The sequence below is a fragment of the Podarcis filfolensis genome, assembly GCF_964270895.1.
Source record: "Podarcis filfolensis genome assembly, chromosome: 8".
NCBI classification, from domain to species: Eukaryota; Metazoa; Chordata; class Lepidosauria; order Squamata; family Lacertidae; genus Podarcis; species Podarcis filfolensis.
The window spans coordinates 35659489-35686528 of NC_139611.1; the positions used below are offsets into that span (position 1 = coordinate 35659489).

Sequence of the window (27040 nt, forward strand, 5' to 3'; positions counted from 1 at the left end):
TGGTGAGAGGGCTGGTGCTGGTGCCCCTTGTGACTGATGGGGCATAAGGCAGAGAGGATCACGGAAGGAGCAGGCAGAACCAACAAATTCTATTTTTGTCCCCACCCTCCTACAAGGGGCAATAATGAGACTAAGGAGAAGGAAACTTTATTTATTAATTTTTTCAGTGCTCTTTTTTCTAGAAAAATAGGTGCCGGTACTCACAATGAAGTTGTTACAGTAAGTGCCACACTTTTCAACAAAACAACAACAACACCAAAAACAAAAGAGGTGCCAGTACTGCATAGCCTTGAGTACCCCCAAGAAAAAAAGGCACTGATTATTTTTGTTTATTAAATTTGTACACTGCCCTATATCCACAGGTCTCAGAGTGGTTAGTCACTGTCACCCCCTGGACTAGTTGTAAGAAAGAAGGAAGGAAGGGCAAGGGTTGACTGAAGGCAGACTGAGTTTGGTGGGGCAGTTCCCCATTCACTTAATGGACCACTAGGCTGAATCCACTTCCCTAAACAAGAACTTTTAAAGGAATACCTTTAAAATTCACACTTCCCTGAATTTTGTGATGCACTTCTTGTTAACCAGGCCTCTCTTTTATTCGTGCTCCTTTCAAACAGATCACCTCTGAATTCTCTAAGGATTAGAATAACTCTTTGCCTGACATTTAATGCATCATAAACACAGAGCTGAATTTGTATAGTAATTGAATTTTACAGTCCAGCATTAGGAGCAAGTAGACAAAAGCAATCAATTTTCCTCCAATAAAAATTCTAGGAATGTATTCCCCAGGTAGTGTTTCAGAAGATTTCATGATATCAGAAATGTGGGAGGAAATAGATGTATAGATCACCCATGTGGGGTACTTAATAAAAGACTTGGCTGGATCCCTAAATCAGAAGTGCATGGCTAAAGCACACTTTGCGACAGAGTTTTAAAGCCACAAAAGCAAGCAGCAGTATAGCATGGGAATATAGACTGTTAAACCTTTTAAATATTCCATGTAGTCTGCTAGCAGAGCTTCCCCATTTAAAAAAAAAAGAGAAATAAAGCCCCAATCAAAAAAAGGGGAAATCCATAAAGTTTTGACTAAGGTCTGAGCAACCTCAGTAGCCAGGGAATGCTGATGGAATGTTTGGGAAGGGTTAAGAATTGGGGAGGAGGGGAGTTTGAATGGAGTAGCTGGAATCCTGACCAGGGAAGGCTCCACACTGCAACATTTAGTTGCAAATGCCACAATTTAATCTCTGCAATCACAGGCTGTGCACAAACCGTAAATCTGAAGCACGTCAAAAGCATATTTTCTCTACAAAAGAGAATCCTGGAAACTATAGTTTAGCCCACATGAGTTACGATTCCCAGCACCCTTATAACAAGCTACAGTTCCCAGTATATTCTCTCTCTCTCTCTCTCTCTCTCTCTCTCTGTGTGTGTGTGTGTGTGTAGAGGGAAAATGTGCTTTAAATGTATGGCATGTTGGCAGCCGCAGTGTGCTTTACACTTGGTTTGGAAAGAAGGGGGGGGGACCTGTGTCCACGCTAAAGATTTATAGCTCGGAAACATCTCCTGCATCAACGAGCAGGTCAAAGCATATAGAGTGCAAAATCTATACTAATGCTATTAAGAGTAAATGAAAGTTTGGATGTGCATGCTGAGAAGAAGAAAAAGCAGGGAGGCAATGTATACTTGCTATCAGCCCTCTTGGTGTTTTTCTTATTGACTATGAACAAAACTACTTGGTATTCAAATAGGTGGAGAGGGGAACTTCAAGTGAATGACCTTGGTGATTGTGGTGGCAGTGGGAGGACTATAGAAAATTAGACCCCATCTGCACCATACATTTTTTTAAAATTATTTTTATTAAAGATTTTCCTAGTTTACAAAAGTATGTGCAATCTCTCTCTCTCTCTCTCTCTCTCTCTCTCTCTCTCTCTCTCTCTCTTTCTCTCTCTCTCCCCAAGTAACATTTTTTACAGATCAATTTCATTTGACATTAGGAAGAAGAGGGGGAAATAGGTGGGGGGGAGGTGAGTGGGGTCGGGGTCGGGTGGCGATGCTTCTATTTTACTTAATATATGTGTGGGGTTTTGTGTCAGCATTGCTTGCGCAGGTTCTCTTTACTATTCACTTGTGATCCTTTGATGGTGAGAGAGGTTGGGGTTGGCCTAGGGTGTGGTTGTTCATTTGTGATTGGCTGTGATGATCTTTGTTTTCATGTGTGAGTGGGGTGGGTGGGTGTTTTGGATCAGGATAGCCATATTGATTTGTATGCTGCTGGTGGATTTTTGTCGTTGTCTTGTTGGGCTGTGTATGTGATGAAGGGGAGCCATACCGGGGTAAAGGCGTCTTCTTCTGTTTGTCCCCGTGTCAGTTTCAGTTTATTGGTTAATTTTTCTAGTAAAGCTGTTTCCCATACTATTTGGATTTAAAGCAGTATCATACCATTTTCAACAGTCATCACTTTCCCCTGAGAATCCTGGGAACTGTAGCTTGTTAATGGTGCTGAGAGCTGTTAGGAGACCCCATTCTCCTCACAAAGGAACAATTCCCAGAGCTCCCTGGGAAGGGGGACTGTTAAACTGTTCTGGGAATTAAGAAGATAAGAAGAGCCAATGACACATCTAGCCCAGCATCCGGTTCTCCCAGTGGCCAACCAGATGCCTGTGGGAAACCTGCAAGCAGAATTTGAGCACTTTCCCCTCCTGTGGTTTCTAGTAATGGTATTCAGAAACATTCCTCTTTCCAACTGTGGGCGGCAGAATATAGCCATTGTCACTTGTAGCCACTGATAGACTTCTCCTTCATGAATTTTTCTATTCTTCCATCTAGGTTGATCACCATCACTGCCTCCTATGGGAGCAAGTTTCATAGTTTAGCTATGTAGTGCATGAAGAATTGCTTTCTTTTATCTCCAAACATTTCATTGTTTCATTGGATTTCCATGAGTTCTTGTACTATGAGAGAGGGAGGGGGAAAAAATTCTATTCACTTTCTCCATGCCATCCATAATTTTATAAAGTTCTATCATGCCATCTCTGACTTACCTTTTCTCTAAAGTAAAAAGTCCCAAACACTGTTCTGGTATGTGCTTGAAGAATCTCTTCTGCAAAACACTGATGGCCTGGAGGTGACCAAAGAGAAGATTGGATTTGTAACCAAGTCGGGTTTTCTGTCTTGCCTGAGACCATGCCTGCCCCTTAGCCTTCCCAAAATTAATTTCATTCACACTTAGCCTTCTCTGTGATGACACAAGCTTGAAAAATGTTTCTGCTTGCAACGGAGAGCGGGGAAACCAATTACACATGCATTATTTTTAAATCATTTACAAATGTAACTGGTGAGGATGTTGGTTAGGTGGTGGGCATGAGAGAGAGTATTGTGTTTGATAAATAATGTCTCTTTATGAAATTATGCAACTGTTTTTGCCTAAGGGGCACAAGCCCCAAAGAATGTTAAGTGTGAAGATTGCACAACATCCCTTTCAGGAGGATTCCTGTTTCAAAGGAAATCAAATTACTATTGAGCCTTATCACATAATCAGTCAGACAAATGTAGATACGATACAGCCTATGTGCTGGCTATTTTAAAACATGGTATAATGAAGTGTCTAGAGTCTGGGGATTGCCAACAGGCTGAACTCAAACACACAAATATATATTTTGCTGGAAACCATCTAGAGTGACTGGGGCAACCCAGTCAGATTGGCATCATCATCATCATCGTCATCATTAATGTCTCCTTTTCTAATTACAGTCAAATTGTATCTCTCCAGCCCTTCCCAAATTAGAGACCTTGTGTGTGTGTTCAATAGTTTGTAGTCACCAGTCATCATTGCTCATAAACCTAACCATCTTCTAGGACAGTATTGGTGGCTATTATTGAAAAGAAGGGACAATCTTGCACAATTTAGTCATCTCGGATGTACCCTGATGATGTGTACAACTGCTTGTGTGAACTGTTTTTCCTCTCTAGTTGATTCTGACTAACCATTAGGAATAATTTTCTGATGATAAGAGCTGTTTGCTAGTGGAATTGACTACCTTAGAAGATGGTGGACTCTCCATCACTGGAGGTTTTTAAACAGAAGTTGGATGTCAGGGATTATTTAGCTGTGATTCCTCAATTGTAGGGGGTTGGGTCAGATGACCCTTAAGGGTCCCTTCCAATTCTATGATTCTATGTATGCCAGCTTGAATTCCATGGTGAAAGAAAGACAGGATATAAATGTAACTAAATATTTCAAAAGTTCCATTATGCAAGGAACCTGGATCATACTAGACCAAGGATAGGGAACCATGATCAGCCCAAGAGCCTCAAACTCTTCTAGGCAACCTTCCAGGGGCCACATGCCAGTATTGGGAGAGGCCAGAGACAAAAGTGGGTGGCACAATGGATGAAAAAATGACCTTTATACAGTAGGCTAGTTTCTGCACACACACACTGACCCCGTCTCTATCCTTCATTCATGCAAACAAGAAACACTATCACAGTTCAAGGAAACAGTCCAGTCAGGCAAAAACTCTTAGGGAGGATGAAAGCAGAGGCAGTGAGGGAGTGTAGTCTGGGAAGAGTCCTGAGGGCCAGATGGAGCACCCTGGAGGGCCACATGTAATCCCCGGGCCTGAGATTCCCTACCCATGCACTGGAATGTGTCAGAAAGCTGGGAGAGTGGGAAGGATTGTTGGCAGCTAGTGCGTGTGTATACACAAAATACACTGTAAGGATATGCCCAGTTGCCATAGGCGACAAGGAATTCCTTAAAGGCAATTGGGCCGACTGTTGCAGGAAGGATGGAGCATTCTGTCCCTCTTCTGCACCTGGCATGGAAACTAAGAAGGCAGCCAGATGGGGGAAGTCCTCTCCACCATATCCAGAACACCAAGCTGTTGCAGAAGCAGCAGATAACCCCATCATTCCCTTGCCAGACTCCAGCAGGCTAGTAATTTTTGTGGGAGATCAAATATATATACAGTATGATCATGTCTTCCACAGGGGTTCTGTTCTGGGGGTGGTGCGAATACGCAAAAATGTGTTTCTGCACCAGGAAAACCCAACACATTAGAGCTATCCACCTTGTGTACAGTTAATTTGTGAGATTTCAGCCAGCCTTCAACCAAACAAGTTTGAAATTACACGAGTTCATTGCATACATACTATGTGTGATTCATATTAGTATTCCAAATCATCCATTGGCTCTCTGTGTATGCAAGAGTCTTGATGCAAATGCAAAGTCAGGAACAGCTGTTGTGCAACCCCCTACAAGCTCCATCACTCATGGAGCTGTCCCAAACCTTTTGTCAGCAGGTTATTACACAAGGGAAAGGAGCCTTCTTCCCCATAGTGGATCCATCATCCTGGCACACACCCACACACCCCGAACCACTACCACAACAGCAAACTTACCTTGTGCACATGCACTATTAAATCTTATGTGGAATAGTAAAGTGCTTTTTTAGAAACCTGGAACTTTCAGAACTCAACACCTGAAAGGAAGCTGCTTCTGGGGTGTGTAGGGAAACACCCTGAAACAATTCACTTGCTGCCTCCAAAGCCAAAGAACAGGGAGAGAATAAAAAACACTGGCAAGTGTTATGGAGAACTGTCTTTGTCAGCATCAATTTATTATTGAGCATTTGTTGGGTCTCTCTGCTTCCACTCCAGACTGCTGCTGAATTGCTGGTATGCCCTGCAGTCTGCTCTAAGGATGAAGGGCTGGAGGATGCTGGAAAGAGAGAACAAGGGAGAGATTATGTCTAAGCCCTTCCCTCTTCCCTCCCTCCTCCTTCTGTCAGGAGGACCACACTGACAGCCCTCCAGGGAGGAAAAGCGGAGAGAGGGAGAATACAGACTTTGTCTCTCTTTTCAGTTGCCCAAGAAGATTCAGGGATGCCTTCCAAGTCTTTGAAAGGGTCTTTGAGTGAGGGAGTCAGTCTATAAAGGAGAGAGAGAATATCAAGAAGCAGATGCTGGCCAAGAGCAATTTTATTACATCCATGGAACCAGGGCAACAAATGTGCTTTGATGCTTCTCCATCACCCAGGAATGGCAACAATTCCTCGCAATGTGTTCTGCTCTTGCTGCTGGGGAGACAGTTGACCCGGACACAGCCCATGTTTAGCGCAGTAAGTAACTTTGCGAAACTTCGTTCTGGAATGCTGTCAGCCTGCGCCGGGATGGATGGCAAGCCGGAGGCAGAGAGGAATAAGACTGGAGGGGTTTTGTGCTTACTCCCCATCAGCTCCAAACCTCTACAAAGGGGTTTGCTTCTCAGCATTGTATGTGTAATTGGTTTTGTGCGATGTCTACTTGAAGGGGAGGGGGGACGTGTGTGTATTTAGCAATAATGAGACGGAATTCCAGCGGCAGGCGGTGTCTGTGAAAAGGAGAGGATGAACACCAACCTCAGCCCCACAGTCTGCAATATGGGGATATTGATATTTGGTCTACCTTACAGGGCTGTTGTAAAGGTTATAAGATAATTTGTGTGAAGAAATCAAATGCATACATCGTTGCTGTTTCAGCTTATGGTGGGGGGGGGACATATGCTAACTTTCAGCTTCCTCCTATGCTTTTCATGATTCACAGCAGCTCACCAACTGTAAAACTTCAGGCTTCTCTGATTTTCTATTTGCTTTTGTTGCATCCATGGTAAAATGTGGAAAGGGCATGTTGTAGCTCAGTGACAGAGCATCTGCTTTGCATGCAGAAGGTCCCATGTTCAATCTCTGGCATCTCCAAGTAGAGCTGCAGTGGGGACCTTCTGGACTGAAATCCTGGAAAGCAGCTGCCAGTCAGTGTCAACAGTACTGAGCTAGATGGACAAATGGTCTGACCCAGTATAGAGGAAGCTTCTGGACTCCCTGTGAATGTGAAATGGAACCAGTCTGTGGATGCTCAAGAGAATCCTGTTAGACACTTCTCAAACCCTTGAGAAGTTATTCACTTATATGTTATTGCCGTTTCTGCTTCTCTCTCTTTTGGGGGTGTGCAAATGTGTATAACTTTAAAACATCATCAACAGAAGAGCAACATTTAGAACTTCCAGCTAAGATGGACAGCCTTTGTAAGCACTGCCGCCTGTTCTCTTAGGACAGACAAACTGCCATCATGTTAATTAATCCCTGAGAGTATCCTAGGTACCGCTGTACTACCTAGAAGGATTTCTTGCTGAAATGCCATCATTCAATGAAGTTGATTTGCAGCAGATTCAGGGCAGGCAAAAATAAATCCTGCCCATATAAACATGATTAACTTATGGAATAGGAATCTAGTGAGGTGGGGGAGGGGAAGTGCTTAGATTTATTTTATTTTATTAGGATTAGACAAACTCAGGATGAGTTGGTCAGCCAAAAGCTTTTGGGCTTGATAGTTAAATAGAACTTTCACATCCAGAGGCACTGTGTCTCTGAATATGAAAGGATGAGGACAAGCCAAAGAAGAAGACATCACCTGCATGTCCTGCTGGAGGCATCTGACTGGTCTCTGCTGGAAAGTACAGGATTGTAAAGTTGGAAGGGACCTCAGGGGTCATTTATTCCAACGCCTTGCAATACAGGAATCACAACTAAAGAATTCCTGGCAGATGGCCTTCCAGGCAGATGGAAGGAGAGTCTACCACCTTCTAAGGTAGTCTATTCCGTTGTCAAATAGCTCATAGCATTAAAAAGGTCATCCTAATGTTTAAGCAGAATCTCCTTTCTTGTAATTTGAACCCTTTGGTTCGGGTCCTTCCCTCTAGAGCAGCAGAAGACAAGCTTGCTCCATCTTCCATGGGACAGCCCTTCAGATGTTTGAAGATGGCTAGCATATCACCTGTCAGCCTTCTCTCCTCCAGGTTAAACATCCCCAGCTTCCTCAGCCATTCCTCATAAGCCTTGGTTTCCAGACCCTTTGCCATCTTGGTTCTCCTCCACTGCACACATTCCAGCTTGTCTATATCTTGGACCCAGACAAGACTTTGGGCTTGATCCCAGCAGGGCTGTTTTCAATGCGACACTTCTGTTCGCACTACAGGAGTGGCTTCTCCACCAGGGTGTCATTGAGGAGGACTTCAATATATAAGCAGATTTGAAGGTTATACATCAAGTTTTCCCAGGAATAAGCTTTGATTGAATCCAGTAGCTACCCCTCTTTTTTAAAAGAAAAATAGAACGTGTCAGCAGAAACAGCTAAAGTGTACCATAAACAAAGGGTGTGGGACCTTTTTCAGCCTGAGGGATGCATTCCCTGCATTCTGAAGGTAGCTTCTGAGCAGCCTCCCAAGGGCCATATGCCAGTGGTGGGCGGGGCCAAAGGCCAAAGTGGGTGGAGCAATGGATGTGAAATTTACCAGTGCAGAAGGCTAGTTTCTGGACACACCCACATATCCCTCTCTATCCTCCGTCCAAGCAAGTAAGAAGAATTGCCAGAGGACACACTCCAGCTAGACAAAAGCACTTGAGGCTGTAAAGCCAGGCCAGTGAGAGGGTATGGCTCGTGTGTGGTCTGTGGAGAGTCCCGAGGGCCTGATAGAGAGGCCCAGCAGGGCCTGAGATCCCCAATCCCTCCTTGTAAATAAAGGGGTATTTTGTTGTTGGATTTTATTTGTTTGCAAACTGTCCTGGCATTTCTTGTTGAAAAGAAAGCTGCTATTAACATTCCAACAACAACAACTGGTTAGGAGAGACAGATGCTTTTGCTCATGAAGCACATAGCCAAACTGTGGAACTGACTTCAACAGGAGGAAAAGATGGCCACCAGCTAGGGTAGTTTTAACAGAAGATTGGACAAATTGGGGCTGCTAGTACAATAGCTATGTTGTGCTTCTGTTGTCGGAGGCAGTATGCCTCTGAATATAAGTTGCTGGAAATCATAGGAGTGGATAGTGCTCTTGTGCTTGGGTCCTGCTTATAAGTTGTTCACAGAAACCTGGGTGAACAGGATGCTGGACTAGATGGGCTATTAGCCTGATCCAGCAGGGCTCTTCTTATGTTATTGTGTTCCTCATCTCACAATGGTCATGATCCTGTCTCTGTTTTCCCTCCCATTTCCACCTCCCTAGCCAGCTTGGCTCTGATGCTGCTTCTGTGCTGGAGCTCCAGTGACAACCCTCAGAGATGCCTATTCTCTCTGGAGGCAGTGACCACGACTACAGCTACAATTCCTGCACTTCCTTGAACCACCTGTTTCCCATCTCAGTGGTCGAGACTCCCCCCGCCAAAGGGGTCCACTACCAACGGGCCCAGAGGATTTACCACCCAGATCGGCTCGGGACAGTCGATCTGAAGAGGGAGATCATGGTCAACGTTGGCGGCATCAAGTACCTGTTGCCCTGGAGCACCTTGGACGAGTTCCCCGCATCCCGGCTCAGCAAGCTGAAGTTCTGCAGCAGCTACGAAGAGATAATCCAGCTGTGTGATGACTACGATGAAGACACGCAAGAGTTTTTCTTCGACCGGAACCCCAACGTTTTTGGGGTGATTGTCAGCTTCCTCGCCGCAGGGAAACTGATGCTCCTCCGCGACACCTGTGCCTTGTCCTTCCAGGAGGAGCTGAAGTACTGGGGGATCGAGGAGTCCAACTTGGAGAACTGCTGCTTCCGGAAGCTCTTCCAGAAGGCTGAGGAGCTGGCCGAGGTGCGTAGAGAGGAGGAGATGCAGATGAGCAAAGTGACGGCCTGCGTCCTGGAAGAGGAGACCAAATTTGGCCAGTTTATGAGCAAGCTGAGGGACATGGTGGAAAACCCCCGGTCGGGCCTCCCGGGGAAAATCTTTGCTTGCCTCTCCATCCTCTTTGTGGCCACCACAGCGATAAGCCTTTGTGTCAGCACCATGCCAGACTTGAGGGAAGAAGAAGACAGGGTGAGTAAGCCCCTGTTTTGTATTTATGCTCTCCTTCCACTGTCACAGGCAGATGCTGGGAGTTCTTAGGTTTCCTAAGTGGGGAAAGTGTCGCTCCATGCAGAAGGATCATAGCTCAGTGGTAGAGTATCGGCTTTGCGCGCAGTTTCAATTCTTTCCATTTCCAGGTATGGCAGGGAGAGGGCCCTTCTTGGAACCACAAGAGCTGCTTCTGGCCAGTGTAGGCAGTACTGAGCTATATGGACCAAAGACGGTTGCTGTGTTCCTACCACCCCGCTTGTGGGCAATGCATAGAACTCCCTCCCACAGAAGGGAGTGATGCCCACCAACTCAGATGGCTTTTAAAGAGGACTGGATAAATTAATGGAGGAATGAAGCTATCAGTGGCCACTAGCCTCTATTATGTCTCCATGGTCAGAGGGAGTAATGCTTCTGCGTGCTTGGAAACCACAAGATGAGAGTATGCTCTTGTGTTCAGGTCCTGCTTGCGGGTTTCCTGCAAGCATCTGTCTGGCCACAGTGAGAGCAGGATGCTGGACTAGAAGGGCCTTTGGCCTGATCTAGCACGGCCCTTCTTCTGTTCCTATTACCATAAACATCACCAGTTATATTACATCTGCAGACCTATGTTACATCATAATATTCTGCAGCCAACACTGCATGCCTGCGTTTGGACTAATTCACTCATGCATTTTCCTCTCTTTTGCTTTTGAGTATTGTACCCTTATTGCCTATGCACACAGGTTCAACTGTCCCCATGTATGTATAATGCTATGTCTAATGAATATGCATATGGATGGGGAGGGGCATTGTGATAGCATGCTCCACTTGCATATAGCTACATATAAGGGGGTAGGGGATTTCTCTAGGTGATTGGGTTCCCTGCTTCTTTTTTCACTGAGTCACCTTGGGCCACTCACCAACTCTCACTCTAACCTGCCTTAAAGGGTTGTGAGAAGGTGCGATATAAATACAAAACCAAGAAAATGAACAAACACAGGTCTCTTGGTCCTGGGTCAACACTCTAGCCACTGCACCAGGCTGGTTCTCTGCTAATTTTATGGGTTTGTTGTGGTAAAGTACTTCTTAGGAAAGTGTCCTATCTGTCAAGAGTGGTTCCTAAGTGTGGAAGTGTGTGTGTGTAGGCAGAATTATTCCCAGCATGAAGACAAATCTAGTTTTTCTAGGGGGTGGGGGAATGAGGTGGTCCAGTGGGGAAATGATCAAATGGTTCATCAATGTATGTTAGAATGAGTGGTTCAACTTTTGTGGATTAGCAACAGGGTTTAATTTGAAATGAAGGTTGCTAGTAAGCTCAGTTCAGAGCAAGCTCAGAAACTGTGAAATGAGAGAGTAACACTTTTGCATATTCTAACTGGCTGGTTGGGAAGGAAATCATTCCTGCCTCTGCTAAACACCTTTTCACAGATACCATTTGAATTGTACAGGAACACAGAACAGAACTACCAAACCTATAAACCACTCCTTGGAGAACAAATGTATATTCACACAACACTGCCTCTGAGTATGTATAGGGTGCCTTTTCATCACCAGTGAATCCGTCAAGCCACTGAGATTGGGCATGATTCCTTAGACAGGGCTTGTGGATGCCTTAAGCAATTATTGGTTTTGCATTTGATTGTTTGCAAATAAATGTTAAATGGAAAGGAAGCCAGTCCATTCACTGCTGGCTATATTGCCAATTTTTTTTTAAGAAAACAATCTCGAAAAAATGCATGTTCTTTGTATTAATAGGAATGAAAAAGGCTACAGTTGACTGTCTTTCCCTCCAACTGTATTTATTCTTTTAAAGCCATTAGTATTCACTAATATTTTCTGCAAAAAAGTATTTTTAAAATAAAAAAACCCTAAGGAAAGCCAATTAAAGTTTTGGCACAATCTTTCTTTCTTTCTTACAGAACAGCACATGTTTACTCAGACGTAAGTCCCTTTTTTTCCAGTTAGGGTTGCCAGGCCCAGACATAGCCAGCAATTGGCTGTTGGAAACAACTTTGGGCAAAACAAAAAAAGAAAAGCTCCACAACAACTTTGCCCCCCTCCCTGAAAACAAAAGCTCCACAACTTTGCCCACAATATGGCAACCCTAGTTCAATGCACCTACTCCCAGGAAAGCATGTTTAGGAATGCAACCTTTGCCTTTTAGAGTGCCAGAATATTCTTTGTAGTTAAATCAGTGTTGTTTTTTCAGTTTGATCCAAAGCACATTTGCTGAGAAGTTAGTATTATGGAGGCTTTCTGGGAGGCTGAGCAAGGAATGCCCACAAGGTTCTCTAAACATACCTATGTCGTGCAGTGGTTTCACTTTGGCACACAAACTTCCACCATGGAGAATCTGTGAAAATCCAGCAGTTGTTGGGCTTCAGCTCCCATCAGCCTGCAACCAGCATGTCCCAGGGGCAGGGATGATGAGAGTTGTAGTCCAACAACAACTGGAAGGCCATTAGTTCACTATCCTCACTGTTTCCTAACAAAGAATCTGGTCTCTCTCTTTATCACTTGAGTATTTTGAAATGGACTTTAGTGGTAGTAACAGCAGCAGAGGAGTAGAAGTAATAATAAGAATAATTCTGACCCTCACCATCTGCCTTTAAGGTACCTGGAGAGAGCAATCTTATGAGATATACTGAAGTCATCATTGATGCAAGAATACATTGGTGCAATGTGTACCAAAATAACCACACTGACACCACCACTACCACCAAAACAGTGTTTATAAAGATGTGCACATAAAGATATCTACACCTTCTTCCTACAAGGCATGCAAAATAATATCTGTGTCAAATGCACAAAACTGGTGATAAAGAGAGAGGAGAAAATGAGCTGCCACCTATGCGCGATCACAGTATTGCTGCATCATGTGAATTAATGCAGAATAGTTAACATCCCACTCCCATTGCGCCAACCTGTACTTAAAATCACAGACAAGCAAATCAGAATCACCTTCCTAAGGTAGCCAGCTGATCACAAACATTCCCCAACCCCACAAAAGCACAAGGCCAGGGCTGGTTAAGAGCAGCCTAAGATGCAACTTTTGGGAAATTTCATGATGCAGAGAAAAGCAACATCACTTCCTAATGTCCTCAGATCAAATAATGGTTGAAGGCAGTGCTGTAGCAGCTGGTTCATAGACACCTTGGAAGCTGCCTTACACCACTGTTCCCTCTAGCACAGCAGGGCCCACACTGACTGGCAATGACTCTCTAGGGTTTCAGATAGGGAACTCTCCCAGCTCTAGCAGGAGATGCTGCTAGGGATTGAACCCGGGACCTCCTGCATGCAAAGCAGATGCTCAACCACTGAGCTAAGGTTCAAAAGCTAGAAACTGTACTTCACAAAGAACTCTAGAAAGCTGGTTTAAAAACATCCTGCTTCTTTTTGCCAGCCTTCTGTCGCTTTGTGTGTTTGAATCGGAGAATCATAAAGGAACCTCCAGGTCATCGTCTCTCCCGTGCTGATGCAGGGAATCCCTTGCTACAACAATCCGGCTGGGTGGCCTTCCAGGCTCTGATTAAAAAACCTCAAATGAAGGAGAGTCCATCACCTTTTGAGACAGTTTATTCCACTGTCAAATAGCTCATACTGTCAGGAAGTCCTCCCCCTCTAAAGCTGGAGTGGGGAACATTTTTCAGCACTGCAGTTGCATTCCTTTGTGGGCAACCTTCGGGGGGGGGGCGCATCCTGCAGAGGAGAGCCAAGGCAAAAAGTGGGTAGCCCCGCTCCTGGCATGTGGCCCCTGGAAGGCTGCTCAGAAGGAAATGTGGCCCTTAGGCTGTAAAATGCTGAGCTTCGGTGAACCGGAGGTCTGACTCAGTAAAGCAACTAATCGTGAACTCAATGATGCTGAAATCTGCGCACTGCTCTAAAGATGAATTATAACACCAAAGAGGCACAGAAATCCTTTGCAAAGCTTTTTCCTAGCATATGATTCAGATCAGCTAGATGCCTAGCTAGCTTGTGACATCCTAGGGACAAATGAGGCATGTCAGTTTATGGCTAATGTATGCTGTTTTGTAGCCCATGTCGGAACAGCCCAAGAGGTGGAAAGCCTCGTGGAACTCAGGCAGACTACTCGTCCGGAGTAAACATGTGTAGGATTAATATCTGCCCATTGTGGTGGGGCTTAGGGATAACTGTGTAAGCAAAAACAAAATAAAGGAGAACATAGCTTCACTGTATATGTCATTAATTTACTTCTCCCCGCTTTTACTATGCATCATGCGGTACAACCAGTACAACTGTTTCCACATTTTAGCGTACTGTGGGAGGTGTGAAACAGAAAAAAGGCTGCTTGATTGCCTGACAAGTCATTCAAAGGGATGCTGGATGCAACCGCACCAATGGCCTGCAATGGAGTTTGGCATCTCTCAGTGAAAACTGTGGACCAGAGGCAGGGAAGGCTGGTTTTCAAAGAACTGGGTGACAATTATCTGTCTGTTACTTGTAATGGTATATCTCTGAATAGCAGAGGCTGGGAAACAGCCTAGGGAAGTGGTTTTCAACCAGTGTGTTGTGGCACCCTGGGGTCCCTTGAAAGGTGGTCAGGGGTGCCATGGGCAACATTGGTCTCTATCCCTCTTTCCTTTCCTCCCTCCTTTGATGCCCTCTTGCATTTCTGCTTACTAAAAGCTTGCATAGCTGTTCATTGCAGCAGCCCTGGCTACAAGCTCCCCAGGTGTTGGGTGTCTCTGGGGCTAGCCAGGGGGTGCTTTCCAGGCCCTTGTGGGGCAGCATGAGGTAGCACCTGTCTTTGGGCGAGGGGGGGCAGCTCAGAGACCTGGGATGGCAGCAGCAGCTGCCCAGAGGACACCCAAGGAGAGGGAAGAGGAGAGGAGGCTGAGGAAATACTCCACAAGGGAGGGTGTTCGAAAAGGGATGAGAGGCTGCCAGCTCTGCAGGCAAGGGGTGGCATAACTGTGCTTCTGAGCCCCACAGGGGTGCTGCAGAATGACTGTAGCTGGTCAAGGAAGCCGGGGATCCAAAAGGTTGAAAACCTCTGACCTAGGTAGTGGCTTTTACCGTCATGTTCTGCTGATGGGCTTATGCAAATTATGTGGCTGCCAGCTGCAGGAAGGACAGTGCTGGACTAGATGGGCTTCTGCTCTGATCTAGCAGGGCTCTTCTTATATTCTTACATGAATTAAATTCAGTGGTAAGAGCTAAGAAAATGGCTTCACTTGTGCCAGACCTCCCTAGAGCATCAGGATGGAACTTATTTCAAATGTCAGGCCTTAACCCCAGAATGTGTCAAATGAGATGTTAATACACCTCACTTTAGGGCTGTGAACTGATTGTTTGTGTGATTCTGTTTGTTGTTTTTTTAAAAGCTGGTTAATCATGTGGTGACTAAGCAATCAAATTTCCATGCTGCATAACAACTTGCACCATCAGATTAAGTTTGCACAGAAGCACAAGTTTCATTGGGTGTGCAGCTTTTCTTTTCAGACTGAGGGAGGGAAGACCCAGAGCTCCTGAACCTAAATCCCCACCACCCACTATTCAGTCTTTTAATTCTCTCCTCACAAAAAAAATAGGTTGTAATAAGGCTGTTTTTCAATGCAAACACATATGCCTTGGGTCTGATTTTTTTCAGGGGTGGTGGTGGGAGGGTTTAAAACTAAGCAAGCTGTCTGCAACATGTCTTCTGCTGTGGAAGCAGCAAATAACTATCTTTTACAAAAGGGAAAAGTGCAAACAAGCACCCAGGATATTTGTGCAGTGCCATGGGCCAATTTGTTGAGCAGGTCAGAATCCCTTTAATCCAGGGGCTTTAGCACTGTGCTTTGCCTCTCCCCAGCATTCCCACCCACGCATAATATTTCTGGGTTGTTATCCCAAATGCACAGGGTAATTTAAAAATGAGAGAGAAGAGGAATGATTCATCATCATCATCATCATCATCATCATCACTACCATAGGAAAATCATCAGAAACAGCACATTACTTTTAAGATCAAAACACTTATCTTTGATTGTTTGCACTGAGACCATAGTTGGATTAACTGTAGTACACATAAGTTTCCCTTAATGGGGCAACTATCAAACAAGGGAGAGGGGAAAATAGCACAGAGGAAATGGTTTAGCACCATCCCTTGGTCCTCTGACTGGAATGCATCCCAAATGAAACAACCAAAGACCCCATTTCACTGCTTATTGGGAGTTGAAATTTGCCATAGCAAGGTTTTAAGAACATAAGAAGAGTCCCGCAGGATCAGACCAAAGACCCATCTAGTCCAGCATCATGGTCTCACAGTGGCCAACCAGATGCCTTAATGGGAAGGACCTGTTCTTATGTCCCTAAACTGCTTTATCGCAAGTCAGACCAATTTGTCCATCAAGATCACTATTAACTACATTGACTGGCAGTGGCTCTCCAGCATGCCTTTACTTTGGTGCATTTAAATGTTCTTCCATCAGTACTTCTGGAGGGGAGGTTCCAAAAAATATCCTCTTGTCAATGTAAATGCCCCTGTGAATCTGGAGAGGTAGAACCAATATATCTGGTTCTTATGTACTGTTCCTTTTATTACAACGTATGTAAGATTCTTCTGAATCCCTTTTACGGGAGTCCCAGGATGATTGGATGCGTTTTATGCCTTTTTACTCCTTTCAGATCAGAAAGCTTCCACCTCTTCCAGGGTGGCAAAATATTGTGATGCTGCACTGGGGACTAATTTAAGCAAACTTATAATTGTGCTTTCTATATGTGGAATTTTATACCATGACACAGTTACTAATGGTTGTATTGTTATGGTTTCTCTATTTTATTCTGTTTGAGGAATGGTTGAGGGAATTGGATCTTTAGGTGGGATTGGTGCAGGTCCCAGCCTCTGGAGCGGGAGATAATAAGTTTTCTCCATCCTCCATGTGGCAGCCCCTTAGATATTTGAAGATGGCTATCAAATCTCCTCTCAGTCTCCTCTTTAACAGGCTAAACATACTCAGTGCCTTCAACCATTCCTCATAAGGCTTGATTTCCAGACCCTCGATCATTTTGGTTGCCCTTCTCTGTACACATTCCAGCTTGTACATGAGGATGAGACCATAAAATGAATGGAAAGTCGATTTTGCCTCTCTACTATCTTTGGTCACAGATGGTTAAACCATCCAGTCTCATCCTGCTCCTGTAATCACCATTTAGTAACATATTGGCTGGTACCATGCCAATTCTCCACCAGCCATTATTTTTTTTTGGATCTTAGCATGTGCTGCTATTACAAAACCTGTGAAATTCTGGAAGAGCCATCCAAAACAGTCTTGGTGACCGGGGTTGGGGAGGAAGATACTTGTTAAGTTTCAAAACCAAACCCTTTCTTCCCTGCTGACAAATGACATTTCTTTTATGTTCAGAGGGTAGTTATCAAGGTCAGGAACACATCTGTATTGAGACTGCTGAGCTGACTACTGTATTGCTCAGGGATTGCATTCCAGGTGAGCATCATTGGGTGCTTGCTGTCAGTGATGTGTAGCACTGCTGACCGTCTCATTGCAGAACCTTGAGCTGAAGTTTCATCCTACTGTTTCTCCAAGGATCTCAGGGCAGTGCACACAGTCCTTTGGACTTTAGCCAACAGTCCTGTAAGGTGGACTTGTTACTAGTCTTAGAGAGACATTGACTGGTCCATGATCATCTAGCAGGTGTCCTGGTAATGTGGGGATTTGAAGCCAAGTCTATCTGGTCATAGTCAAGCATGCTAGTTGCTGCACAACAAGGTCTCTCATGTATCTTTGAAATATCTGCCCTTCTGGCCTCTCTATCACTGCCGCCACCCAAAAATGCCCACTTAAGTGCATCATATATGTATATATATATAGGCTACTACCACTTCAGATTCATAGCCACACATTCTTTGGAGGAGGCAGTTGTATAATACTGCTATGCTGAAATCTGTAAAACCCATTTCCCAGAGGTTTTCATCTATAAAAGAGGTTTCCATTTTTCTGCCTCATTCTCATTTTCTTTAGAACCTCAAGATGGGCAAAGGTGGTATGTGTGAATGTGTTTTCTTTCATCCCATTTCTACCCATTTCCCCAGTGCTCTGCACCCTCCCCAGCTTCCCACACTTCCTGATCTGAAAAATCCCTGTGAAAGGAGCTCCTTTACGATGCCTTCTTGTGGGCTTTAATTGAAAGTGAAGGAACCAGGGAAGGTTGCAGAGCAAAAAACCCTGGTGCAATGATTTGTAGAACAAAAGAGAGAGGACACTCACAGGCACCACCTGGCCACCTCAAAAGTAAGGTCAGTGCACATACACACGAACATGAATGCACACACACACAAAGAGAACCCCCCCACCCTTGAGAATTTCACCAAAATGTTCTCTCCCCATTGATAATTTCCAAATGCAATTTCTTTTCTCATTAACTTGATGGAGACCAGTGCAGGGTGGGGGGGCTGCAGGAGACATTTTTGGCACAGCGCTACTGAATAACCTTTGCTGTTAAATGGTATGACTGAACAATACCTTCTCAGTGATCCATAAGGAAATGTTAGAATTCTCTCTGAGCATATCCAGATTCATTATTCAATGAAGAGGAGGGATTCAGGGTTGCCCACAAAAGCCTTTGTGGTTAAATGATATTGGCTTACGACCACATATTCAAAGGCCAAAGTGACCTATTGGAGGTACTTAATTTTTTCCATTTCTGTTCTCAAGTTCTCACCTTGGACAGTTTGATTTAACTAGAGCCTGGGCTTAAATATTCAAACAAAAGCAGCAATGCAGGAAAAGTGACTCAGCAAATCCTCATGGCAGCAATGCAGTCAGGGGATTTGAACAGCTCTCGCTTGTAAGAGGTTTGAGGACAAGGCAGATACAAAATGCCTAAATGGTAGAAGGTTCCTCCCCCGCCTGCCTTTCTTCTAGGCAAGGAACTTTCACAAGCCACCTCTTGTTAGAAGCTGGATTCAATGGGTTTGCAACTTCACCCAATTAGCTGGTCAGTTACAAACATTGGTTAGTCACAAAGTGCCTTCCATAAATCATTCAGCCACTTGCACCTTTTGAAAATTATTTCTGAATTATGTGCATGCATCACAACTTCACTGCCTTAAAGACAAGGGCCACATCAGCATCCACAACTAATAGAAATAAAACATCCAATATATACCAACAAAAAGCGCTGTCATATGGTGGGTTGTATGAGCAATGGTGGCAACTGAGACTCATAGGAAGTGGCAGGGATCACAGCACATGGGAAGCTGCTGAACTGGTGGCCTAATAAATCTATAATAAATAATGACAAGGTAAAATAGGTTGTTCCTATATCCCTTTTATATGCAGGCATTTTCCCAGAAGGAGAGTCATGTAAAGATCCAAATGTAGCAGATGGCTGGTAGGAGGGTGAGTCATGAGATCAAGAGATGTTTATTATCTACTCTGAGTCTTGGGAGCCCTGGGAATTGGGGAGCCCTAGGAACTGACATTATATACACATTCCCCTCTAATATAATGTATTTTTGCACACATTGTTGTGTTGAAGAACTGTGCCATAAAATTCAGAGAAGTGTGAATTTCAAAGGATATCTATGTTTTGTGGGTTGCGCATTGGTTCAAGAAATGTGAATGAGATAGCTTCTCATTAAAATGCAAATAAAACTTCTCCCTCATCACTAGGACTGGGTAACACACACGGTGTACATTACAGCCTCTGTTGTATTTTTCTGATTTATTTTTTTTAACTGAGAGAGACGTCCATTCATTTTGACCTCTTTCTTGTCTCCTTCCATATGCAGGGCGAATGTTCCCAAAAGTGCTATTACATCTTCATCATTGAGACCATCTGTGTGGCTTGGTTCTCCCTGGAGTTCTGCCTCCGATTCATCCAGGCCAAGAGCAAATGTCAGTTTTTCAAAGGTCCTCTGAACATCATCGACTTCTTGGCCATCTCCCCATATTATGCATCCCTCATTGTGCTGGATGACGAGCCCACTGAGAAAGACAGCAGGCCGAGCGGGAGCTCGTACCTCGAGAAGGTGGGCTTGGTGCTACGGGTCTTACGTGCCTTGAGGATACTGTATGTCATGCGCCTTGCTAGGCACTCTTTGGGATTGCAGACTTTGGGCCTCACCGTCCGGAGGAGCGCAAGAGAGTTTGGCCTGCTCTTGCTCTTCCTGTGTGTAGCCGTCACCCTCTTTTCCCCCCTGGTCTACCTTGCAGAGAACGAATCTGGGAAGATCCTGGAGTTTACCAGCATCCCTGCCTCTTACTGGTGGGCTATCATCTCTATGACTACAGTGGGCTATGGGGACATGGTACCCAGGAGCGTCCCGGGCCAGATGGTTGCCCTAAGCAGCATCCTGAGTGGGATACTCATTATGGCTTTCCCAGCCACCTCCATATTCCACACATTCTCCCACTCCTACTCTGAGCTGAGGAGGGAGCATGAGCGGCTACAGTCCCGAATCATGAGGCTAAAGAACGCCAACACTTCTGGTGAAAGTGACACACTGAACGAGAGTGAAAGCTTCACTACGGATGCAACTGGCTCACCCATCAAGTACATCTACAAAGGATAATGAACATCCTGCTGCAAAATAATAATAATCTGTGTACTGTAATGCACAAAGCAAAGCAGTTAGCCCAAGGCTTGCAATTCGCCATTTTCAAATGCAATTGCTTCTGCAAAAGTCTGCCCGGGTGAAGCTTAAAGCACATTGCTGAGAACAGTAACAAACAATGCTCAGGCAGTACCGGCAATGGCAGGGAGGGTCTGGGGTACTAAAGAGTGCTGATGATGTGAGGAGCCCCACGTAGGAGTCTGGCTTACAGGCTGAGTGAGACAAACACCAAGCTGTGGCCCTAGTCTAGATCAGGGGTGGGAAACCCTTTTTTCAGCCCAAGGACCATGTTCCTTCATAGGAGACCTCCTGGAGGCCACATGCCAGGGGTGGGTGGGGCCAGGGCAAAAAGTGGGTGGAGACAGAGACAAGGGTGAACAGGGCCGGGTGCAGTAGTAGACGGAACAACAGTTGTGTGACTCTTTGCCTCTGTACAATAGGCTGTGTTCCAATCATGCAAAAGCCAAAGGTTTCTACATGTGCACATCTCTACCAGGAGAAACTAGAGGCTTTATCAACGTTAAAGGGCATATTTTGGCCAGGTAAAAGCACTTCAGGGGTGTGTGGAGTGGGTTGGTGTGGAGTGTGTGAGGGACAGAGAGGGGAGCATTTTGAGAGCTAGATAGAGAGGTATCCCCTACCCCTAGGATAGGTGGTGATGCATCTTTTCACCAGGTATAAGCGTGAGACAACTAACCCATCATGAAGGCTAGCTGAGCAAGACGGCACTCTTCATGAAAGGCTTCCTTACATTAAGGGAGAACGATAATGAGGAAACCAAATGAACAAGACCCTGGAATGCCTTGAAAGACTTTTTGGATATTGACTTTTGACCTTTCCCTGCAAACCAGAGATTGTGTTTCATGTTTAAAATGAGTGCACAGCATCACACAGATCTCACCTTCCCAAAAATAAGTATGCACATTATCAGAGTTCCCAGTCTCAAGAGTTGCAAAGTCCAGTAATCAAGGCAAGTGGAAACATCATGCCAACCAAATAGACATGGAGAGAAAGACACTGCATTGTTAGGTTAGTACACGAGCTACCACTCATATCGCAGGATAGGCAGCCCACAGTGCAATAAAAGTAAGCTATCCTGACCCACTTTCCTGGGAGTAAGCCCCATTTAACTGAATGGGACTTACTCCTGAGTGGACACATGCATGATAGCACTGTAAAGAGACTGAACATGTGCAGTTAGAACTGGAGTGGTGAACATAGCCCAGAAGCCACATTTTCTGGTGGGCAACCATCTGGGGGCCACATGCCATAGGTGGGTGGGGCCAGGTGCAAAAGAAGGCGTAAGCATAAATGGAAATTTTGACTTGGTATAGCAGGCTAGTTTTTACACACATGTGCACCCCTCCATCCAGGCAAGTGGGAAGCATGCTCAGAATTCAAGGATACATTCTGGCCAGGCAAACACACTCAAGGAGAGTGCAAAACAGGGGCTGTAGGGAGTTGTTGTTAGGGAGGGGTGTTTGACCTGGGAAGAATACCAAGGGCTAGACAGAGAGGGGTGGTGCATTTGACTCCCAGGCCTGAGATTTCCCATCCATGAGTCCAAGAGAGGTTACATAAGAATGCAAGGCAGATCCTGTTGGATCATACCAAAAGTCTATCCAGTCTTGCATTCTGTTACTCAGTGTGGACCACCAGAGAAGCCCAGAAGCCATCTCCTTTTCCTGCTCTCACACCCCAGTTGTTATTTGGTGGCATACTAACTGGAGAGTCTATTGCGGCTAACACCCTCTGATTGATAGCTTAGTCTCCAATCATTTGTCCAATTGCCCATAAATTAGTGGCATGCCATGTGAAGAAGTCCTTTCTTGATCCTGTCCTGAACCTGCTGCCAATCAACATCATTGGCTGAACCAAATTCCATTTTTATGGAAGGCCAGTCCTTCCATTAGGCAGAATGAGGCGGCCACCTGAAGCAGCTGATTTTGGCTGTCAGGAAAGGGCAGCAAATGATTAGTTGTTTCATTTGTTTTATTAGTGCCAGGAAAGGGAGAGGAGCTTGTAGGATTTCCTGCCTCAAATGCCAAAATAACTTGGCTAGCCTTTGGTACTATGTGCCTTGACTTAATGTCTTGATCCAGTCCTGGGGAGAGGGAGAAAAAATTACACTGCACCAGGCACCAATTTGTAAATTTTACCAGCAGTCACTCTGGTTAAGAGGGCTTTACACAGAACTTATATCCAAGAGCTAGATCAGGCACCAATCATACGATGATGCCTGCCTTATCGCAAGTCAAATTATTGTTCCATCTAGTCCAGTCATGTCTTCATTGATAGAGGCATCCCTACCATTAGGCTGAAGGGGGTAGCTGCTCAGGTGGCATAAATGTTGAAGGATAGAGTTGTGTGCTACATGTCTTGCACTGTAGTTCACAACTAGCCTACTGCTGTGGTGGGTGCTGTCCGGTCATCAGTGCTGAAATAGGATTCAGCTACCAGTCTAGTTGGCTTTGTAACATGGACTTGAGCCTTGGAGGACTGCTTTCTTGCCATTCATCTCAGATGGCAAAATGTATTGGGTCAGCCCTGGCTCTGACTGGCAGAGGATTTCCAAGGTCAGCCCAGCTTCCTACAATCCTTTAACTCAGCGGTAGTCAACCTTTTTTATACCTACCACCCACTAATGCATTTTTCTTGATGGTAAAATTTCCTTACCGCCCACCAGTGCTTGATGGAAGGAGGATTCAGCTTGTGCTGTAGAACCCCCTACTGCCCACCTAGAATCCTGAAACGCCCACTAATGGGTGGTAGGGACCAGGTTGACAACCCCTGCTTTAACTAATGATACTAGAGACTGAAGCTGAATGCAAAGCTTGTGGTCTACAGCTCTTGTGTCATCTACAAAGCCCCAGAAAGCCCAGGAGGAGAAGGCAGGAAATCTTTACAGCAGGTATAGGGATACCCGTGGCCCTGGGAAAGTGGTCACAGTTCAAGGGCAAATATATTTACTTATATACAGAAGGTCCCAGGTTTAGTCCCTGGCATCTTCAAGTAGGGCTAGGGGAGACCTCTAAGCCTGAAATCCTCTGCCACTCATTGTAAACAAAGCTGAGCTAAGATGGGCCATTGGACTGACTTGGGATATGGCAACTTCCTAGATATATCTTCCTAGGCAGATATTGTTGAACGCCAACTCTCACTAACCCCAGCCAGCATGGCCAATGGGCATGCATGTTGTTGCCCAACAGCCCCTGGAGGAGCACAGGCTCTCCTTCCTGGCTTTATAGTTCCTCAGCTCTTGACTCTGATAGTTGGCAGTTGACATCTCCGTTGATTCCAGTTCCATTGTTGATGGTGCAAGAGTCCTGCCCAAGCCCAATGAAGGGCATGCATGCAGCAGGAGCATTTGGCGGATGGCACCCTAAGCCCTCCGCCAACTTTCACATCATGTTGATTAAATGAGTGACAAACTACAACAAGGCCCCCATTTTGGGAGAGACAGAAAGGGGCAGCAGTGGGACACTTTTGCTTATTTCAGCTGTACGGGCTCTTTGTAGTTGCCTCTGACTTTCCAATGCCCTTTACAGCCATCCGTGACATCAAAGCACTGGAACAGGTTCACATAGAACTTATATATCTTGGCCATTTATAAAATGCTGAGCACTGAGCATATCAAAGAGCTCTCGATGATGCATTTCTGCATCCTTGAAGCCAAAGGCACAAAACACCCATATGCAGAAGCTTTTAAACCTCCTGCAGTCAACTGATCTGTATCTGTACAAGGACTGCACAACAAATGACTTGCTTAGCACTCGGGTTTAAGGAAGAAAATAATAGAGAGCGCTTTGACATGCAGCCTGCCCTCCGTAAACTTTTTACACTAGCAAACATTTTTTCTTACATATAAGATAATGAAGAAAGAATTTTAAAAAGAAATGTCTTGTTTATCTGAACTGTGATAACATCTTGCATTGTAAAGGAAGTATTTTGTAAAGGAAATAAATGTCCCAGATGAAGGCTTTTCAATAATATTAACATTTAGTACCATGCTTTCAATTGTTTGAAGTCTTTCACCCGCATTTTCTTCTTAGAATCTTTGCAGCAACTCCATAACAGAGGTTTGGGGAAACTGCTGCCCTCCAGATGTTGCTGGACTCCAACTCCTATCAGCCTCTGCCAGTATGGCTAATGGCCAGAGATGATGGGAGTTCTAGTACAATGATTTCTGGAGAGACACAGGTTTCCCAGCTCTGCTGTAAAAGTAAGTGTCGCCATACTGCAGACGGGGGGAATAAGGCAAAGAGTGACTTATCTAAGACCTCTTCCCTGGGAAATGATGCATCTTGTCTCCAAAGCACACTCATGTACAGTGCGTGAACATCAAGGTGGTAGGCAGCACACAGCCTGCCATTTCACATGTTGTTTGAATCTCTTCTTTCTTTTCTTTTTTGATAACAGATTGTTGAGCCATTTTGTTTTTCTGGCATATCTTTAATCAAAAGAACAAACAGCCTCTTGGCTTTTAAGCTAGCAAAGAGAGCAGGCTACCGCAGAGGAAATGAACACAGCGACTTCAGCAATGAGTAAGGGTGTGGGGGTTTCAGCCAGTCTCCTTGGCATGGAAACAGGAGTGTTACACAAGTGGGTCTCTATTTTCATCTGTGATGTGTTGGAGGCTGTTGACTCGCTCATAGTAATGCAGTCCCATCTCATGATGAAGAAGATACTCACTCTCCAAATGCTTCCCCCCCTGCAATCCAGCCTTCTTCTTCTGTCAGCTGAGAAGCACTGGGGGAAATAATGGTGAGTGGATCGTAGGAGGCTGTGAAGGCCACCAACTTGGATAGCTTTGAAAAAGGATTAGATGAATTAATGGAGAAGAAGGCTATCAATGGCTACTAGCCATAATGACTATGCTCTGCCTTTCACAGTTGGAGGCAGTAATGCTTCTGAATACTACTTGCTGGAAATCACAGGATGGGAGAGTGCTCTTGTGCTCAAGTCCTGCTTGTGAGTTTCCCACAGGCATCCAGTTGGCCACTTTAAGAACAGGATGCTGGAGGAGATGGAACACTGCTCTGATCCAGCTGGGCTTTTTTTAGGTTCTTATCACTTACTGAAAATGTGCAGCAGTTATGTAAATTAAAGAAAATGTGCAAGTTAATTGCACACATCCAATCAATATGGCATGTAGTTTGCCCCTATATATCATGACCAAGAAGAAATAAGCATGAATGGTGTCAGAAGGAAAATATCTCAATGGGGCTAAAGCATTGTACTAGAGTTTCTGGCTTCTTTTCAATATGTTGATTCCATCAGCCTCCATTCGATGAGTTCAGACTGTGCTCTGGTGCTTCTTTTCTTAGATTCCCTCTTTCATGCTGTTTCCCCTTTCTTCTTCCAGAAAGAAGCAATATGTTGAAAGGAACATTTAGTTCTTCTTGTGTAATTTAATTCTGCCTGGTACAGGCAGTTATCGTTGGCAGATATTGGATCGGCCAAGTACCACTGCTCACATAATTTCATGACCATATTTAATTAAAAGAGCAGTTTAGGTGCCTGGCAAGCAGCCTCACTTAGCTTAAAGGCACTTTTTGTTGCATCAACTTCAGGGATGCTTTCCCCATATTTTTTAAACCAATGAAGTCCTCCCAAAAGTCTCTACAACATCTTAAATTGGAGAGTGGGAACAGAGTTGACTTAAACAACTTTGATCCTGCATGCCTCAAAGTCTACCTTATCTCCTGGGTTTGGCCTGAAAGCACTGACAAAATGCCAATGTAATGTAGTGGTTGGAAACCTCTGGCCTGAGGGTGTAATTAGACCTAATTTGGCCCATAATGTCATTTTCTCCAAACCACACCCACCTGCTGCATATTTGATGTAATATATGGTGCCAAGTGCAATGCGGGTAAAGATGCAACTCCCTGCCCAAAAGGAGGGTTTTCAGCTGCTGTTGATCAGTTGATTGGCAGTGTCTGGTTTTTGCCTGTGCAGTTTGATTTTAACTGTATGGGTAATGGTAGCAGAACTGATTGGTGGTGGCAGGGCTGATCAGTAGCAGGGCTGATCAGCTGTTCAGTGGCACCTGCAAACCCTGCTTTTGGAAGGGAGCCATCATTTGCTAATTGTGCCTGCACATTCCTTACCCTTTGCCTGCTACTCCTGCACCATCTCAGTCTGAGGGAGTGGCTCTTAGATCATCCTCAGTCTCTGTGGATGAGTCCCTTGCAGCTTCTCCTGCTCTACAACCACAGAGGAACACACATATGCAGAACTGGCTACAGGCTCTTTAAAGGCAGCAGTCCCAGGGTGTACAGCCAATAGGTATGGTCAATATCTCAGGCAGCAGGAACAACTGGGAGCTGACCATGGTTTTGATTTGCCCATTCTTGCCTTAAGAGACGCTTGCAACTGCTACCACTTCCCCAGCAAAGTCCCAGCACAACATGATACTCAATTCAATAAAGCTTTGCTTTAGCCCTGTGCAGTTACTATAATCAATGTGTGTGTGTGGGGGGGTCATCATCTGACTGTGCTCCCCACCCCTTTGGAATGTCCAGTATCTGCAAATTGGTTGTCCAGTAGCACCTTAAAGGTAAAGGGACACCTGACCATTAGGTCCAATTGCGGACGACTCTGGGGTTGCGGCGCTCATCTCGCTTTA

General features: G+C 45.0%; 1 protein-coding gene and 1 long non-coding RNA gene across 4 annotated transcripts; one reads left to right on the top strand and one right to left on the bottom strand.

Moving 5' to 3' along the window:
* Positions 1-5583: 5583 nt before the first annotated feature.
* On the bottom strand, positions 5584-9437 carry LOC310768276. Its single transcript, XR_014551252.1, has 2 exons — positions 9297-9437; positions 5584-5716 (listed from the first exon to the last, which is right to left on the bottom strand). It is a non-coding gene; the product is annotated as an uncharacterized lncRNA (long non-coding RNA).
* Positions 5730-22361, top strand: KCNG4 (potassium voltage-gated channel modifier subfamily G member 4). Of its 3 annotated transcripts, none has more exons than XM_083626067.1 (3): positions 5730-6116; positions 9035-9833; positions 19588-22361. In XM_083626067.1, exons 2-3 carry the CDS (start codon positions 9090-9092, stop codon positions 20368-20370), a joined length of 1527 nt encoding a protein of 508 aa, XP_083482193.1. In that variant the 5' UTR covers positions 5730-6116; positions 9035-9089; the 3' UTR covers positions 20371-22361. The 3 variants fall into 3 exon arrangements, with proteins under 3 accessions (XP_083482193.1, XP_083482194.1, XP_083482195.1); XM_083626068.1 differs by having other exon boundaries at positions 9039-9833; XM_083626069.1 differs by lacking the exon at positions 5730-6116 and adding an exon at positions 8207-8543.
* The last annotated feature ends 4679 nt before the right edge of the window (positions 22362-27040 follow it).

Coding starts and splice junctions, on each gene's coding strand:
- KCNG4 (XM_083626067.1), top strand. CDS start 9,090: ATGCCTATTCTCTCTGGAGGCAGTGACCACGACTACAGCTACAATTCC. Junction 9,834..19,587: donor TGAGGGAAGAAGAAGACAGG/GTGAGTAAGCCC, acceptor TTCCATATGCAG/GGCGAATGTTCCCAAAAGTG.